The following is a 17,500-nucleotide window of genomic DNA, read 5'->3' on the forward strand; positions in this document are numbered from 1 at the left end:
AAAAAGTTTAGTTAACAGCTATTTTGAGCTGAATGAAGCTGACATATAAAACCACCGCAGTAAGAGAAAACGCTGATTTTTTACAGCCTTGGTCTCCCTTATATATGGATATGATGAGATATATTACATATGACGTATTTAAATGGTTCAGATGGTGCCACATTCACACCAAGGACCATCTGAAGCCATAAAAGCCGAACACTGTGTCTCCAGCTCTCTTCTTCCTCTTCTGATGGAGATCTGTCAAATGCAAAGCCGAAAGCGGATGTATTAGACCGAACAAACGAATCCTGGATCAGCCAGAAGCAGCGTTTGATCCAGCCGCTGCCTTCAAGTCCTCCTGGGAAGATTCTTCTTACAAAAAGAGTCATTTTGATACGACAACGATTTTAACAGAAATAATGTATGTGTTGGGTACTTTTCAGTGGCATTGTAGTATCAAGCAGAGATGGGACCAAGTCACACATGTGCAAGTCTCAAGTAAGTCTCAAGTCTTAACCTTCAAGTCTCAAGTAAGTCCCAAGTATTTTTTTCTTGGGCAAGTCAAGTCAAGTCAAGTCACAAGCTATGTCAAGTCAAGTCCAAGTCAAGTCACCTTAATATTGTTATTTTACCTGCAGAATCTGATCTTAATAAAGTTAAAAAACAAGATATAAGTAACTGTCAGTAAATTAAAATAATTTGGATTTGCATTGTAAATACTCATGTTCAGTAAAATACATCATGGAATCAAACAAAATTGTAACTTCCTAAAATTATTTATTTTTCACTTCTGCCAACAGTGTTTGAAATGTTTTACATTTTCAACATTGAGTCCATAAAACTAAACATCCAACAGACTCCTCTCTGAACCTCTCTCTCTCTCTCTCTCTCTCTCTCAAACACAGTTTACATACAACATTAAACTGTTACATTTCTCCTCTCTCTCTCTCTCTCTCTCTCTCAAACACAGTTTACATACAACATTAAACTGTTACATTTCTCCTCTCTCTCTCTCTCTCTCTCTCTCTCTCTCTCTCTCTCTCTCTCTCTCTCTCACACACACACTCTCTCTCTCAGAGTATAGAATATAAATATGACATATTTTCAGTTGTTTCATACTTTTTTGTTATGTACAGTACAGACCAAAAGTTTGTACACACCTTCTCATTCAAAGAGTTTTCTTTATTTTCATGACTATGAAAATTGTAGATTCACACTGAAGGCATCAAAACTATGAATTAACACATGTGGAATTATATACATAACAAAGTGTGAAACAACCGAAAATATGTAATATTCTAGGTTCTTCAAAGTAGCCACCTTTTGCTTTGATTACTGCTTTGCACACTCTTGGCATTCTCTTGATGAGCTTCAAGAGGTAGTCACCTGAAATGGTCTTCAACAGTCTTGAAGGAGTTCCCCGAGAGATGCTTAGCACTTGTTGGCCCTTTTGCCTTCTGTCTGCGGTTCAGCTCACCCCTAAACCATCTGGATTGGGTTCAGGTCCGGTGACTGTGGAGGCCAGGTCATCTGGAGCAGCACCCCATCACTCTCCTTCCTGGTCAAATAGCCCTTGATGCCTTCAGTGTGACTCTACAATCTTCATAGTCATGAAAATAAAGAAAACTCTTTGAATGAGAAGGTGTGTCCAAACTTTTGGTCTGTACTGTACATAACAAAAAAGTATGAAACAACTGAAAATATGTCATATTTATATTCTGTACTGTGTGTGTATATATATATATATATATATATATATATATATATATATATATATATATATATATATATATATATATATATATATATATATATATATATATGTATGTAATATGCACTTGTCATGATTGGGTAATCGCGGCAGCTACATTTGTTTTTCTGATTAATTGTTTTGCTCTATGAGAAAGACAAGGTAACAAAATATTCGGGGCTTATGCCCCCTTAGCCCAACCCTAGCGCCGCCCCTTTTGACGGCCTGCTAGCGGATCATTAGGGGCCGTTCACATCACGTCTTCTGTGCGCGCAAGTTCCTTATTTCCAATGTAGGCGCGCGGTATGCGCGCTTATAATGGAAGCAACGCGCTCAACATCTAAACTTTTCAGAATGCCGCAAGCGCACCGCAGGTCATGTGACAATAACTAACCAATCAGCTTCATCCTTTCTCGTATCAACGTTGAAAGCTCAGCTAAGATGAAGGAACAGCTGTTCATAGCTGTATATGGATTGCCATTTTGAAATGAATTTAGTAGCAGAGCTACTGCGAGCGATTTTTAGTGCTGCAAATCCATTTATCCTTTGCTGAAATTTCCGCGTTTTCATTGAGAGAGAGTGTGTCATGGATGCTTAGCAACGACAGACGCCCCAGGAGCACTTCTGCCCGAGCGCTTTGGAAAGAAGTAGAAAGCGGCGCGACTAGCGTTTTCCACGCGTTTTTAGGCGCGAACTATTGAAGACAAAAGCGATGACCCTCTGTACCTCTCAGGCTGACATGTTGATGTGATGTGATATCTGATTTAAGTGGGCGTGGTGTGTGTAAGGTAGAGAGGGCATGACTGATGATAGTGTCCTGATCCAGTCACGACGCTATTCTCAGCCTGCGCTCCAGCTGAGTAATCAACTTTATTTTAAAAAATAATTTATATATTTTATATTCAAAATGAACACATGATGTGATTAACACTCAAGTCATTCAAGTCATCGTGTCTCAAGTCAAGTCAAGTCCCGAGTCTTTAACTTCCAAGTCCGAGTCAAGTCTCAAGTCCTAAAAATAGCGACTCGAGTCGACTCGAGTCCAAGTCACCAAGTCACAAGTCCCCATGTCTGGTATCAAGAGAATACTTTTATTATTTGTATTATTAACCGTTCATTTGTATTAGTTAGATTTTTATATATAGCCAGTTTTAATTGTAATTTTAGATTTTTTTTTGTCATATTTTGTTGTCGTTTTAAAAAAACAATTATTTCAGTTTTATAGTTATTTTAATACTTTTGAACTAAATGAGAATTAGTAATACTGCCTTGTCAACTAGCTAAAATAAATAAAATTTATGTTTTTATATTTTATTTTATGTCACTTAATGTTAATATTAAGGTAAAATGTTAAGTTTTTAGTTTTTAGCTAACTATATATAAAAAAACTATAATATATATATATATATATATATATATATATATATATATATATAATTTATTTATTAATTAATTTATTTATTATTATTATTATTATTATTTATTTATTTATTACTATTGTTTATATACTATAATAGTATTTATCAATATTTAATTAGCATGCATTTTAGATTTTTTGTTATCACCATAATTTTAGTTTAGGTTTTGGTACTTTTGTTATATGCTTTTAGTCACGGTTATATTTTGTTAATTGACTTTGTGAGTTTGTTCTCCCTCATGTTTTGATTAGTTAATTATGTTCACCTGTGTTCTGTTTATCTGGTCATTAGTCCCTTGTTCCAGTTATTATAAGTAATCTCCGTTTTGTTCCTTATGTTGTTCGTTATTGTTTATTAATACATGTTGTTGGTTTGCATTCCTCCTGAATTCCCTGTATGTTTCCTGCGGATTACTATTAAAGACTGTATTTTTTTTTTTTTTTTTTTTTTTTTGAAAAAACCAAGTTTTAATGGTTTTAGTTAACAACAACACTGGTCACACTTGACTATATGACTATATGAGTCTTGAAGGCAGCATTAGTCTGTTGAGTTATAGCTGATGGCAACTGAGTGAAACTGAGTGAAAAGAGAAGCTATTGCGGTTCATTTTAGAGGAGCTTATTGAGAGGGTGGTCAGTGTGACCGTGTTCATTTAGAACTCAACAAGCATTGCTAATGTGCTAAAGTTCAGTGCTAGTGTGTGGGAGTTCAGCCTATCACAGAGCTGCATTAGCAGTCACTTCTAAATGCAATCACATGCATATATAAACTCAGTGCTAAACAGACAATATTAGCTTTAAAAGGCATGCTAATGCTGGAGTCCATTCAGTCTGTTAGGACACAGTGAAGTGCATAAGGTCACATTATATTTAAATAATTTGAATGGCTAAATGCCTTTGCATGCATTTTGCATCTGCTTTCAATAAATAAACATTCTGTCATTTTACTCACTGTCTTGTTATTCAAACCTCAAATGAGATGTTTATGCAACACATTAAAATAAAAACCGACTAAAAAAGTCATTCTCTGTTAGGAACAGAGTGAAGTTTAGACATTATTTACTAAAAAAAAACGTCCATTATGCAACAGCTTTCAAATCTAATTTGAACTTGGATACACAATTTTTTTTTTGCCAAGTTTGACATCAAATATTGATTTACTGCATAAACCACATATCAACACCATTGTAATCTCCCGCATAGCCAGTGAATAATAAGTAATATCCTAATGTTTAATTTTGGGTGAACTCATATTATACGGTTAACTATAATAATGCACTAATACATACTGTAAGTGCAAATCCACACGGCTGATCTAGTGATGCACACCCATAAAGAAAATCATTTTAGATATTACACGACAGATATTTATTGGCAGTCATAGTGAAATACGCTGGTGTTAGAGACGGCGTTCTGCTTCTCAGACATCACACATCTTTAGAAGAGCTTACACGCTGAAATGCTAAATTAAACCCATCTGACTTCTGTCACTTTCGCAGGATAAAAACACAGAGATGAGACAGAGAAGATCAGACTGAAATAAGAGGAATAACAGCTCTCTAATAGCGCTCTCATTCATCAAATCAGTTATTAGAAGTGTTGGGCAAGTCACCCGCTGTTGTTACCGTTCAATTCAACATTGCAAAATCATTTCTGGTCATATTTCAGAAATTACATGTTTAATGCATTAATGAATAATGGCCTTTTCAAAAGCATAAGATCCACACTAAATATTAGTAATCTGGCTGTTTTTCCTCATCCAAAGTTTGTAAACTGTTTATGGACATTATAAGGAAAATGTAAGGAATAAATTGAATGGAAAACAATATTCCCAACATGGTCTCTAAACAAAAAAAGTTTTGTATTAACAAGGCTTTAAAGTTTAAAAATAACTTTTAAATATAACTTCCATATAGCTTTAACTACGGTGGCCGAGAAAGCTCAACATTCTGCAACTTAAGAAAACGCATGCAAATTGAAAAAACATGAGCAAATGAAGAAAACATCTTCATCAGTTTGACAACACAAGTGTTGCAAATCATCACAACACATGCATTGTGTTGCATACACCATTGTGTATGAAATGTGCTATATAAATAAACTTGCCTTGCCTTTTAGTCTTTAATTTTCATCTCAAGTAAGTGTCTCAAGATTTAAGAATGTTTAGATAGTTTATTTGGAAAACAAATTAAAAAAAAATATATATAAATATTTTTGTATTTATTTTTTTTTAATTATTTTTAATATATATATATATTTATTTATTTATTTATTGCATGCAACATTTAGTACCATGACGTTATGAATTTTATTTTATTTTATTTTACATTTTTAGGATTTAATTAATTAAACCATTTGATCGGGAAACCCAGATCAAATAAAATCCAGTAATAATCCAGACATCAGTAAGTGTATTTCCCTGCAAACAAAAAATACTAACGATATACTTGTTTGTGCATGCAACATTTAATGCCACATGTTTATGCATTCGAGACATTTATAAAGAACGTTTTAAGACCCACAAAAACCCCATGTTAAATATTATCCATTATCTAGGATTGAATCAATTATTCGCTTTTCATCTAGTTTAGGAAACCCTGGTCTAATGCGATGACATCCAGACATTTTCAGGGCCGCTGTACGACTGTCAAAGCATTAATGAATGATTCATGTCGCTTCACCTGCAGTTAAACAAACATCTCTTCAGAAGCGAAGTCTGTCACAGTGTATATCCTGATCCTCTGTTAAAGCAGAAACTAATCGTACACCACACAGAGGCAAATCCAGACATCACTAAAACAGTCACGGCCAACCTGTGAAGGTTCAAATAGCAGATTTCGTCAGAGCTTAGCCTCGACACAGCTGCAGATTTGCATTTTGAGCTGTAAAGTTTTAGAAGGTAAACATGATGTTTTCTCGCTTTCGTAATCCTGTTACACTGATGCTCAGTCACGTTAGTCATCCTGAGATATAGAGAAGTGTCATGTGAAGGAAAACTCATATAGCACCCGTGACGAATAGCTCTATAGTCAAAACCTCGCTCAATTACAGCCTCCATCAATGTCAGAAGTCAGCTCCTGATGAATGCCACGCTGACACACAGAGCAGTTTCACCAGGGCTCATAATCTGCCCTTTTATTTCTTTATGCATGCTTATTTTTTTACAGATGCACCTGGTCTGACATGGTTTGATATCTATCATTAATCGTTTTCATCTGCTCAGCACTGCATCGTTCACATCTATCCATGCATTTCTATTCATTTCAGCAATTACAAATCACAATCACACAGCTAACATCCAGATTTACACACACAGAGGAGTAATCACAACATGAACATCATCTAATGGAGATGCTAAAACTAGATCTATCTTACTATATATACATATATATATATATATATATATATATATATCAGATGAAAAAGCCTCTAAGTAGCGTCTGAAATTTTCTCTTAAAAATTTAGATTTTTATCAGGGTTCAGTCATTTTACTTTAAAGGCAATGTATAGGTCACTTTCTATGTCATGAATGTAAAATTGTGTATAATTGTCATATTTTCTGTTTATAAAAAGTTTGAAAATTTTCAGTCATGCACACATCGAAAAAAATAAATACAGTAGAATTTAATTTACCATCACATGTCAGTGGATAGTTATATATATAAACAGATTTACTTATTATTAATTTATTCATACAATAATTAATTAATATAATGTATATATGGATGATTTATATGCAACATATGAATCACATATATATATATATATATATATATATATATATATATATATATATATATAAACTTTAAAATTTAATGAACTAAGAGTATGTTCAATATTTATTTATGCATACATCAAATAAATACAGTATATTAAAGAGTGAATAAAGCATGTATTTATATATTGCTATGCAATGTAAATTAAAAAAAAGATTATTTATTTATTTTGTTAATTTATTATTTATCTTTAAAGATGTACACATATATTTTAGATATTTAAATAGATTATATATATATATTTAAATAGATTATTTATTTATTTTGGTAATTTATTATTTATCTTTAAAGATGTACATATATAACTTATATTTTTTAATTGATTTTATATATATATATATATATGCTATACAGTAGGTGGTTAATAGGCAGTTGCTAAGGTGTTCTGTGCAGTTGCTAAGCAGTTGATACAGCATGACACATCGAAAGAGAGCCAGACTCAGTGTAAGTCTGAGGGATTTCTGGGATATTTCATTATCTGCTTGAAGTCTGATCAGTAAGAAAAAGATAAAAGGTTACAGTCAGAACAGACTGGAGGTCTGCGGTGAGTCTGCTTGCTCCACGAGGAGCCAGAGACAGACATCGCACTCTTAGTGTTGAGAGAAGCCTGAGGCAAGTTAGCACGCTAGCAGTATGTTAGCTCACACAATAAATCAAACACATTTGAGTTTGTGACTCTGTGGTGAAGCCGGTAAAACATCACCAGCTGACAGATTAAAGCCATCAGACTTCATTAACACTGAAGTCACGTTAAGATACTATAAAACACTCGCATCTTCAGAAAGACTTGTTTTCATCTGCGCTGAATCTGTCATCTGTTGAGTAGGAGACGTGTGTTTGTGACATCTGTTCAGCCCGAGCTAATAATATCTCTGAGCTAAAACACATCAACACCATTTACAAAGCAAAGGAGATATAAAAAGCCAGTCTGAAATTAAACACTACCGACGAGATAAACTGACGAGGTGCACGTCGATGGCGCTGTCTTCATGTTAACACACTTATCTCAGTCTCAGGAGCATGTTATCTGGGAATAACGGCACTGTATCGCATCAAAACAGACATAAAAGCATCTGCAATTCTGCATCAGAGGTTGAGTACATTATTACTTTCCAAAAATATCAGGCCATGGAAGCACAGCTATTTATGCAACAGAGTAAAATCATCAAAAAGGACATTTCAACTTGTTCTCACACAACACTGTAATAATAATAATAATAATAATAATAATAAATCATAAAATCGTTACGTTTCTGAGACAAAATATACATGTTGAGATACAAACTTGCATTTTTGAGAAATCCAAATTATGATATAAACTTGCATTTCTGATACAGAAAGTCCACATTTTGAGACATAAACTCATTTCTGAGATGAAAAGACATCTCAGATATTATATATTTGAGAACATATGATATATGTGAGAAAAACGTCAAAAATGTGAGATAAAAAAACAACAACTTGTAATTCTAAGGAACAATATTAAGTGCATGAAGAAAGTCCAAATTAAACAATTCTGCGATTAAACGAAATATTCAAGTTGTGATACAAACTTGCATTTTTGTGAAGAAAATTCCAAATTATGATACAGTATAAACAAATGATTCACGCTCCGAACTTCCAAACTGACTCAAATGATTCATGAAACCGCCTTATACTCCCGAACTGATTCAAATGATTCGCGAACCTGCTCCGAACTCCCGAACTGATTCAAATGATTCGCGATCCCCAAACTGACTCAAATGATTCGCGAAACCGCTACGAACTCCCGAACTGACTCAAATGATTCGCGACCAAGCTACGAACTCCCGAACTATTTCAAATGATTCGCGATCCCCAAACTGACTCAAATGATTCGCGAACCCAGTTTGAACTCCAGAACTGACTCAAATGATTCGCGAAACCGCTACGAACTCCCGAACTGATTCAAATGATTCGCGATCCCCAAACTGACTCAAATGATTCGCGGACCCGCTCCGAAATCCCGAACTGACTCAAATGATTCGCGAACCCGCTCCGAACTCCCGAAATGATTCAAATGATTCGCGATCCCCAAACTGACTCAAATGATTCGCGGACCCGCTCCGAAATCCCGAACTGACTCAAATGATTCGCGATCCCGCTCCGAACACACAAGAACTCTTTGACAACAGCTGCTGTGCTTCAGAAGCTCTTGCAGCAGCTCAACACTGGTTTTCTCTGAGGTGGTCGGATCACATCAGATTGTGGTTAATCTTGTAGATCATGACTTATATCTACTCTTTCTCTCGCTGCAGTTTGGTAATATAAAGATTCCTCCTTTGAACTCCCACCTCTTCTGTGGGTTTTATTGTTCTGGGTCTGAATTTGGGCTCCTGGGGTCTCAAAAAAGAAACATTTTCAATCTCCAAGGTGAACGTTATGACAACACCAATGCTGTGCTAGTTACTAAGAAATATGCATTACTGTTAAAAGTAACTTTTTAGTTACTTATTTAAAGAACTTTCTTTGATGTTCCCATTAATGCACTTTTATGCGTTATGGTCTATACAAACACATAGTAAAACAGAAAGTAATTTTTAAACACTATTTTGATTAAGTCAGAACAGCACAAACTGAATATTGTACATCACAAGGATTTCTGAAATAAATTACAAAACACCTGAATAATATATTCAGAATCAAAAATTAAAGTGGCTTCTGCATCATAAAAGCTGTTGTGTTGAGCTCTTAAAAATGTTCCTTTCACAGCTTCAGTATGAAAACTATCAACAATGGCCCACAGAGCGTCTTCGTGTTTACAGAGGTTGGCATCCACCAATCCTACAATGAGTCACTGCTGCAAACAGGTTACGCTGCACTTCAGTCACAATTCATTAATTAAAAAAAAAAATTAACGGACAATGCACCATATATAGTAACGGTAACGGAGTTATTTAAAAAGTAATGCATTACAGTAACGCATTACTGCCCAAGATTGTGCATGATGCAGTACAAAGACAGAGAGCCAGACTCACAAAACCCTTTTCGTGTAAGTCTAAGGGATTTCTGGGATATTTCTTTACCTTAAACACAACCACATTAGATGTGATCTACAAAAAGAACAAACTCCAAGCAATCCAGACTCTTAAAAAGGCACAATCACACACTCCTGAACTGTCATAAACAGGCACAAAGCAGTAATGGTTCACCTGCGGAATCCTCCTGTGATGCTGACGCTGGCTGATGGGATGACACTGGTGACAGCTTCCTCCACTATAATCTTCAGAGCGATGGCCTCTGTCCTGCTCACCGGCTTACTGATGTCCTCATAAAACAAGAACCCTGAGCGGATGAACGAAAGACTGGATGACAAACGCCCACCAACTGTTGCACAAAATCAGCTTTTACATTGACTAAAGGAAACCTGAGTGTGTAAAATCTCACTTAAAGCTTCAGTAGGTAACTTTTGTAAAAATATATTTTTTACATATTTATTAAACCTGTTATTATGTCCTGACAGTAGAATACGAGACAGATAATCTGTGTAAAAATCAAGCTCCTCTGGCTCCTCCCAGTGTCCTATTGCTATTTGCAGGAATAAATCGCTCCCGGTAAGAAACAACCAATCAGAGCTGCGGTCCGTAACTTTGTTTGTGTTCAAAATGTAGAAAAATGAACATAATAAGCGAGTACACCATGAATCCATTTTCCAAACCGTGTTTTTAGCTTGTCCTGAATCACTAGGGTGCACCTATAATAAGTGTTTATATTCGGACTATTTTAGATTGCTTCGGGGATACCGCGGCGGAGTAACCCAGTACCTTTGTGATTCTTCATAGACATAAACAGAGAGAAGTAGTTCCGGCTACGATGTTCTTCCGCAAGATGCAAGCAGTTCTGTTTATTAACCGCTAGAGCGTCAAAAGTTACCTACCGCAGCTTTAATGACCAATAGATCCATCCCCTGAAAAAGTGCATCTCTGTTGTCTCTCACATGTGTTTAGAGCTGTTTGGATCTGTGCAGATTTCTCTCCTGATTCAGAGCAGAACACTTTTTCACTGGAGGGACTGTTATTATGGATTATAGACTTTAAAAATATCTTAATGCGGGATTTGTTTCAGGTTTTGTCTTCTCCAGATGTTCACTGATGGACTGAAGTGCTGTGGATTATTGTGATGTTTTTATCAGTTCTCATTCTGACGGCACCCATTCACTGCAGAGCAAGTGATGCAATGCTACATTTCTCCAAATCTGATGAAGAAACAAACTCATCCTAATCTCAGATGGCTTGAGGGTGAGGATATTTTCTGCAGAGCTATTCCTTTAAAAAACAGCATGGCACAAGTACAAAAAAAAAAGTAAAAAAAAGATACTACTGCCAAAACTTCTTTTTTTTTCTGCCTTCAAGACGAACATTCAGTAGACGTTCCTGGTTTTTATCTTTGCTTTTTTTTTGTATCTGCTTTCTAATATTGTGAACTTCTTCCCTTGTGCCGTTGTCACACATAACCAGCGGTTTCCAGAAATAAAAAACCCATTAATTTTCTCCATAGAGAAATTACTTTTAGTGATAAAGCACTTGAGTGACAGACTTGAGTGCACTTTAAAGTTGCTAAAAGCATCTGCCGAATGCATAAATGCAAATGTAAAACGTGCATCACACAAAATCATGATAGAAGATCCACCAACCAGTCTCTACATTTGAATATATCTGAATGCTTTGCAATAAAGTCAAAATATAGAATCTTATACTTATGATTTAAAAGTTAAAACTATGCAAATCTTTGAAGTTGGTACTATTTTAAAATCACAGAGGACGCATTAATTTAGTCAAAAATACATTAGAAATTGTGAAATATTATTACAATTTAAAACAGAAATATTCTGTGTGAATATCTGTTAGTGTAATTTATTTCTGTGATGCTCCGCTGTATTCTTCAGTGTCACATGATCTTCAGAAAAAGTATTGCTCAAGAAACATTTCTGATTATTATTAATGTTAAAAACAGTCGTGCTGCACAATATTTTTCAAGATTCACAGATGAATATCTATTGATCACTTGATTAATTTAATGCATTCTTGCTGAGGAAAAAATAAAAGTATTAACTTTGTATTAACTTAAGTTTGGTAAACATTTTAACGCATTCTGATGCATGCTGCTATACATAGATAAAGCATTTTATGAGAAAAGCATCATATATTTTTTGTCGTTCTCCTAGTTTTACACTTATAATCATTCTTTACTCAAAACATCAGTTTGAACATCACGAGATGCATCACAAGCACACAGCCAGGAAAATCTCCACAAAAACAAGCCCTTTTCCAACAGGAGAGCCTCTGATCCGCCTCTCATCCGACTGGAAACAGGATTTGCATAATAGTTTGAAGCCAGCGAGTTGTTTGTAGATCAGCAGGTCATAAATGAGCGCCTGAAGACAGCGGTGCAAAATTACGAGGCCTGGCGAATGAGTAACAATCTCTGCCTCGTTAAAATTTACAGTAGATTTCCTAAACAATCTGTAATTAACAACACGGCCCTCAATCATAAATCTACATTAAGTCTCGAGGCCATAAAACAACAGGTCAGATGAGGCAAACGCTTTAAACGCAAACATTAAAATCATATCATAATTCATAAATGAGACGACAGGAACATTCATCAAGTCTATACACAGTGTTTTTACTCAATATACTTAAATGTTAAGTATATTACGTTTTTTTCAGTGCATTTAGATGTTATGCATCTTCAGTCTTAACACTTTATATACTTAAATATAAAAAGTGCAGTAATTATAGAAGTATTGTTTATGATAAATGAACTAAATATCCAGGATGCAGATTGCTGTTTAACTACTTTAAATACGTAAGTGCATAAAAGTGCAATTATAAAAGTACTGTTTAAAATAATGAGAAACGTGATAATAAATAAAAACAAAGTTTTTTTATTTTTTTTATTTTTCATTTCAACTGATGGTTTCAAAAAATACAAAAAGTGAAGAACAAAACGTTTACAATCCTGACTGCGTTTACTGTACATTTATGTTTTTTTGTTTTTTTGTTTACTGTACATATATGTTGCATTATACCAGCATTAAAAAAAATGTCCCAAGAAAACTCTTTTTTTTTTTTTTTGGTCAAAAATCACATTTTGTAACAAAAGAGAGATGAGTAAATAAAGCATTGTGTATTTTGAGCATGCACCATGCTGAAACCATGTTTTTCTTTCATGCATATATATTAATTCACATCTATATGATGTAATATAACGCTCGAAGCGCTTGGGTCCTAGCGTCAGTGTTTACCTGCGGTCTGCATGCGGTTCAGTCTGATGCTGGGGTCATTCAGCACCTGCTCAAACGTCCGCAGTCCTCTACAGAACCAGTTCTCTGCCGTCTTGGGTCCGACCCCGAAGACACTGCTGAACAACTGAGCCACAAACATGAACACACACACACAAACACACACACACACACAGCCAAGCTCTGAAGTCCTGAGAGAGTTACTCTACCTTCATCGTCCGATACCTCTCATCATTCAGTATCTCCTCAACTCTGGAGCACGATCCGTATTCAGAGATCTCCTGTGAAGACGGTCGAGAGAGCTGTTATGAGTAAACACACTGACTGTGAATAATCTGTGCACACACACACAGCGTCTTTGTTAATTGCAGCATAATAAGTCTAAGTCGCTCTGGTGCTGTTGAGAAGATGCTTTATTTACAGGAAGCAGAATCAGTGTATTAATCACAATCATCGCTGTAAATGTGACTTTCCCATCAAACACACTTCACATTAGTCTATAAGAGATTTCAGAGAATCATCGCAAACTCAAACATCTGTGTTTCACAGAAGAAAGTCGACGGCATGAGAGAGAGAGTAACAGAATTATGACTTTAAGATGAACCAGTCGTTCTCATCAAATAAACGGAAAGACTTTAATTTGATGTTTACTGTGATGAGTTTTATAGGGGAAATAAATGATCTTTACAACAATATAGTTTGTGTCCCTGGAGCATTTGTAGAAATGGCCAAAAAAAAAAAAAAAACACATTGTATGGGTTAAAATTACAGATTTTTCTTTTATGACAAAAATCATTAGGATATTAAGTAAAAATCATGTTTCCATGAAGATATTTGGTAAATTTCCTAAATATATCAAAACTTCATTTTTTATTAATAATATGCATTGCTAAGAATTCATTCAGACAACTTTAACGATGATTTTCTCTTTTTTTTTCCAGATTTTTTTTCAAATAGTTGTATCTCAAACAAATATTGTCTTCCGATAAAACCACACATCAATGGAAAGCTTATTTATTCAGCTTTCAGATGAAGCATAAATCTCAATTTCAAAAAATTGACCCTCATGACTGGTTTTGTGCTCCAGGGACACATTTCTTGATTCGCTTTCAGGGTGAATCATGACCCGGACACATTTGAGATTGACCGTTTTTTTCAACTTCTTTTTTGCTCTTTCCTTCCAAACCATGTCTAGCTGCTTCCGTCCTGAGGAAAGCAAACAGCGGCTCTGTGAAGGTCCCGGGACTCGAAGCGCACCTCTATGATGGCCCGGCTGTGTTCTCCGAGGCAGGGCAGATGCTGTGTCTCCTCCAGACGTCTCGGGGCATCAGGGAGACTCTTGAGCACAGACGCCGCCCTCCGGAACGCCAGGCTCGGACCCGGATTCCCACAGAACTCCAGGTTCTCCGCCAGCACCTCCAGCGCATCCTACAGCAGACACTCAATTATTAAAAGCTAATTGTGTTTCATTTTTAAAAATATATATATAAAATAAAAAAATTAAATAGAAAAAAAACAAATACAAATAAATGTAATTAAATAAAAAAAAATTAATACTAAAACTAACTGAACCATTGATTTTTTTATTTATTTAATTAATAAAAATGAACAATGGTGGGACACTGCCTTTGTTTAAAACACTCACAAAACTCCTCTTTTTAACAGATTAAACATACCAGATGATATACTGTATAGCTTTAAAAAACTGTGTTTCGGCTTAAAGATTCGAGCTCAGTTACTGCCTTCAATTGTTTGGTATTAACTTGGCTGTGCTTTCAACATTAAACTGAAATTGTTTCAACATAAGTTTGAACCAATTTCTGATCATATCATTCATATGGTGTACAGTGGCAGTCAAAATAAGCAAAACTAGGTAAACATATATTTTTTACAAGCAGTCAAAATGATTGAAATAATAGTTTAAAAACATTTTAGTGTTTAAAAGAAAAAAAAGTCCCTTTATCTAACCAAGGCTGCAATTATTGGATCATAAATACTGTAAAAAAAAATGTAAAAAAAAAATTATATATATATATATATATATATATATATATATATATATATATATATATATATATATATATATATATATATATATATATATATATATTGTGAAATATTTAAAATAGCTGCTTTCTATCTAAATTTAAGAAAAGATAAAGTGCTATTTATTATAAAATAAAATCAGTAAATAGTTTAGTAGATCTAGAACAGATCAGTGGTTAGATCTTAAATAATAATATCTTTTTTACATACTTTATGCTTTATTTTATGAGGGTGTAAAAAATTTAAAAGATTTCAAATAAATGCTGTTCATCAAAAACTCTAATTAATATATATATATATATATATATATATATATATATATATATATATATATATATATATATATATATATATATATATATATATATATATATATATATATAAACAAAAATTGTAATAGTATCTCTATTTAATGCACATAAAGTAATATTTGATGAATATTAAACAACAATGTAGATGATGAAATATTTACAGTTTCTTTAGAGAGTAGCTAAGTTATATATATATATATATATATATATATATATATATATATATATATATATATATATATATATATATATATATAATTAATCTGCTCAAAAGTACAGTAAAAACTGCAATATTGTGAAATAGTATTACAAGTAATACTTTATTACAGAAACTGGAATAAATGTTTTCTATTTTAATGTATTTTTATTTAATGCATTAATGTATTTATTTATTCCTGTGATGGCAAGGCTGAAGTTTGGAGTAAGGTGTAAAAAAAAAAAAAAAAAAAAACTTTTCAAACATTTAAAACACTGAACAATTTGAAATTTCAGAAAAAAAAATGTAACGATTCTTTTTACCTTTATGGTAACATTTTACATAAACGCTCTCAGATTATATCTGGGTGAGTGCATCATGCGTTTCTAACTTGAACTGAATCAATACATGCAGCCGCTTTGTTTTCATGACATGAATGTGCCCAGACATATTTAAAAACCCTCCTGATGGTAACACACACACACACACACACAGTACTGGTTAATGAGAGCAGTGGGCCAGTATGTGTGTGTGTGTGTGTGTGTGTGTGTGTGTGTGTCTGCTACTATAATGCTGTGATATGATATTGAGTGTATGATGAATGAGTGGGAGTTTCTGTAATAAGACTGTGAGAGATTCTGTATATCTTTGCTGAAGCCACATGTTTAGATCACAAACAAATTGATTTTTTTTTCCCTCCAGTAGACACCAAACTCATATTCTGGGATATCTGAAGGTCAGTATAAGCTTCAGACCAAACACTATATATATAGTTTATATTTGTATTATTTTATTAATTTGTTCAAAACAGCTCACCACAGCAGCATTTACTTGATGAGAAACTTAATGCAAGGATGCATTAAATCGGTCAAATGTGAAACTAAAGGCTTTTAATATTACAAAAGATTTATATTGCAGATAAATGCTGTACTTTTGAACTTTCTGTTCATCAAAGAATCCTGAAAAAATTAAAATTTTCACAGTTTTCACAAAAATGTTGTGCAGCACGACTGTTTGCAACATTGATAATAATCAGAAACGTTTCTCGAGCAGCAAATCACTGAAAGACTGGAGAAATTATGCAGTAAAAAAGCTTTGATCAACTGCGGTTATTGGTTAGATTTTTGCATTGTTGCAAAATATTAATATATTTAGTTATTTATTATTATTATGTTGCTATGTTGAATTTTTTTGTGTGTTGCATGTTTATATATTACATTGTTAAATTGTAGCTAGTTTGTAAATTGTAAACTGTGCAAGCGCACCGCAGACAGTGTGTGTGAATGAATGCTGGCTGATTTAATGTGGAGGGTTTAAGTACACATTAATAAGCATTGGTTGTGTGTTGTTTGCTTTCATCTCTTGTGCTGACAGCAGCCCAGGGAAGGTCTTTCCTGCCTCGCTGAAACAATCTCTCTAATGACAATGTGGGCCGAGCTCTCCTGTCCACACAGACCGTCATTAAAGCGCTGTGTTATCTGATGCAGGATGCGTCTGGTATTTACATCTTACAGCAGCAGATATGAAAGCATCTGGTTTTCCCGTTATTTTCAGAGCCGCTCTACCGTTCTGTGCTCATAATGAAAGTTCCTCTGTGAAGGATGTTCAGTGATATAGTCGGTCGGGCGTCTGTATGTTCTCCATTGATTCAGGAGAGCATTATGGAGTCGTTCTGCACTGGAATTTGAAATGCATTCTGACATAAATTAAGGATTGGTGGTGATGTCAACGCTTTAGAAAATCCTCCCAGAATAAATATG

The 17,500-nt window shown here is 34.2% G+C and overlaps 1 protein-coding gene across 2 annotated transcripts in view; it reads right to left on the reverse strand.

The window, feature by feature from the left end:
* The window catches only part of LOC128025839 (DNA nucleotidylexotransferase), a 77,522-nt gene that overhangs the window by 42,887 nt on the left and 17,135 nt on the right, over nt 1-17,500 (reverse strand). For both annotated transcript variants that reach the window (XM_052612391.1, XM_052612392.1), the window contains exons 4-7: nt 14,445-14,615; nt 13,397-13,468; nt 13,191-13,314; nt 10,096-10,228 (exon numbers count right to left, since the gene is read on the reverse strand). In XM_052612391.1, coding sequence (XP_052468351.1) covers nt 10,096-10,228; nt 13,191-13,314; nt 13,397-13,468; nt 14,445-14,615 — 500 coding nt within the window. The remainder of the gene's footprint in view (nt 1-10,095; nt 10,229-13,190; nt 13,315-13,396; nt 13,469-14,444; nt 14,616-17,500) is intronic.

Source organism: Carassius gibelio, chromosome A13, assembly GCF_023724105.1.
Source record: "Carassius gibelio isolate Cgi1373 ecotype wild population from Czech Republic chromosome A13, carGib1.2-hapl.c, whole genome shotgun sequence".
NCBI lineage: Eukaryota > Metazoa > Chordata > Actinopteri > Cypriniformes > Cyprinidae > Carassius > Carassius gibelio.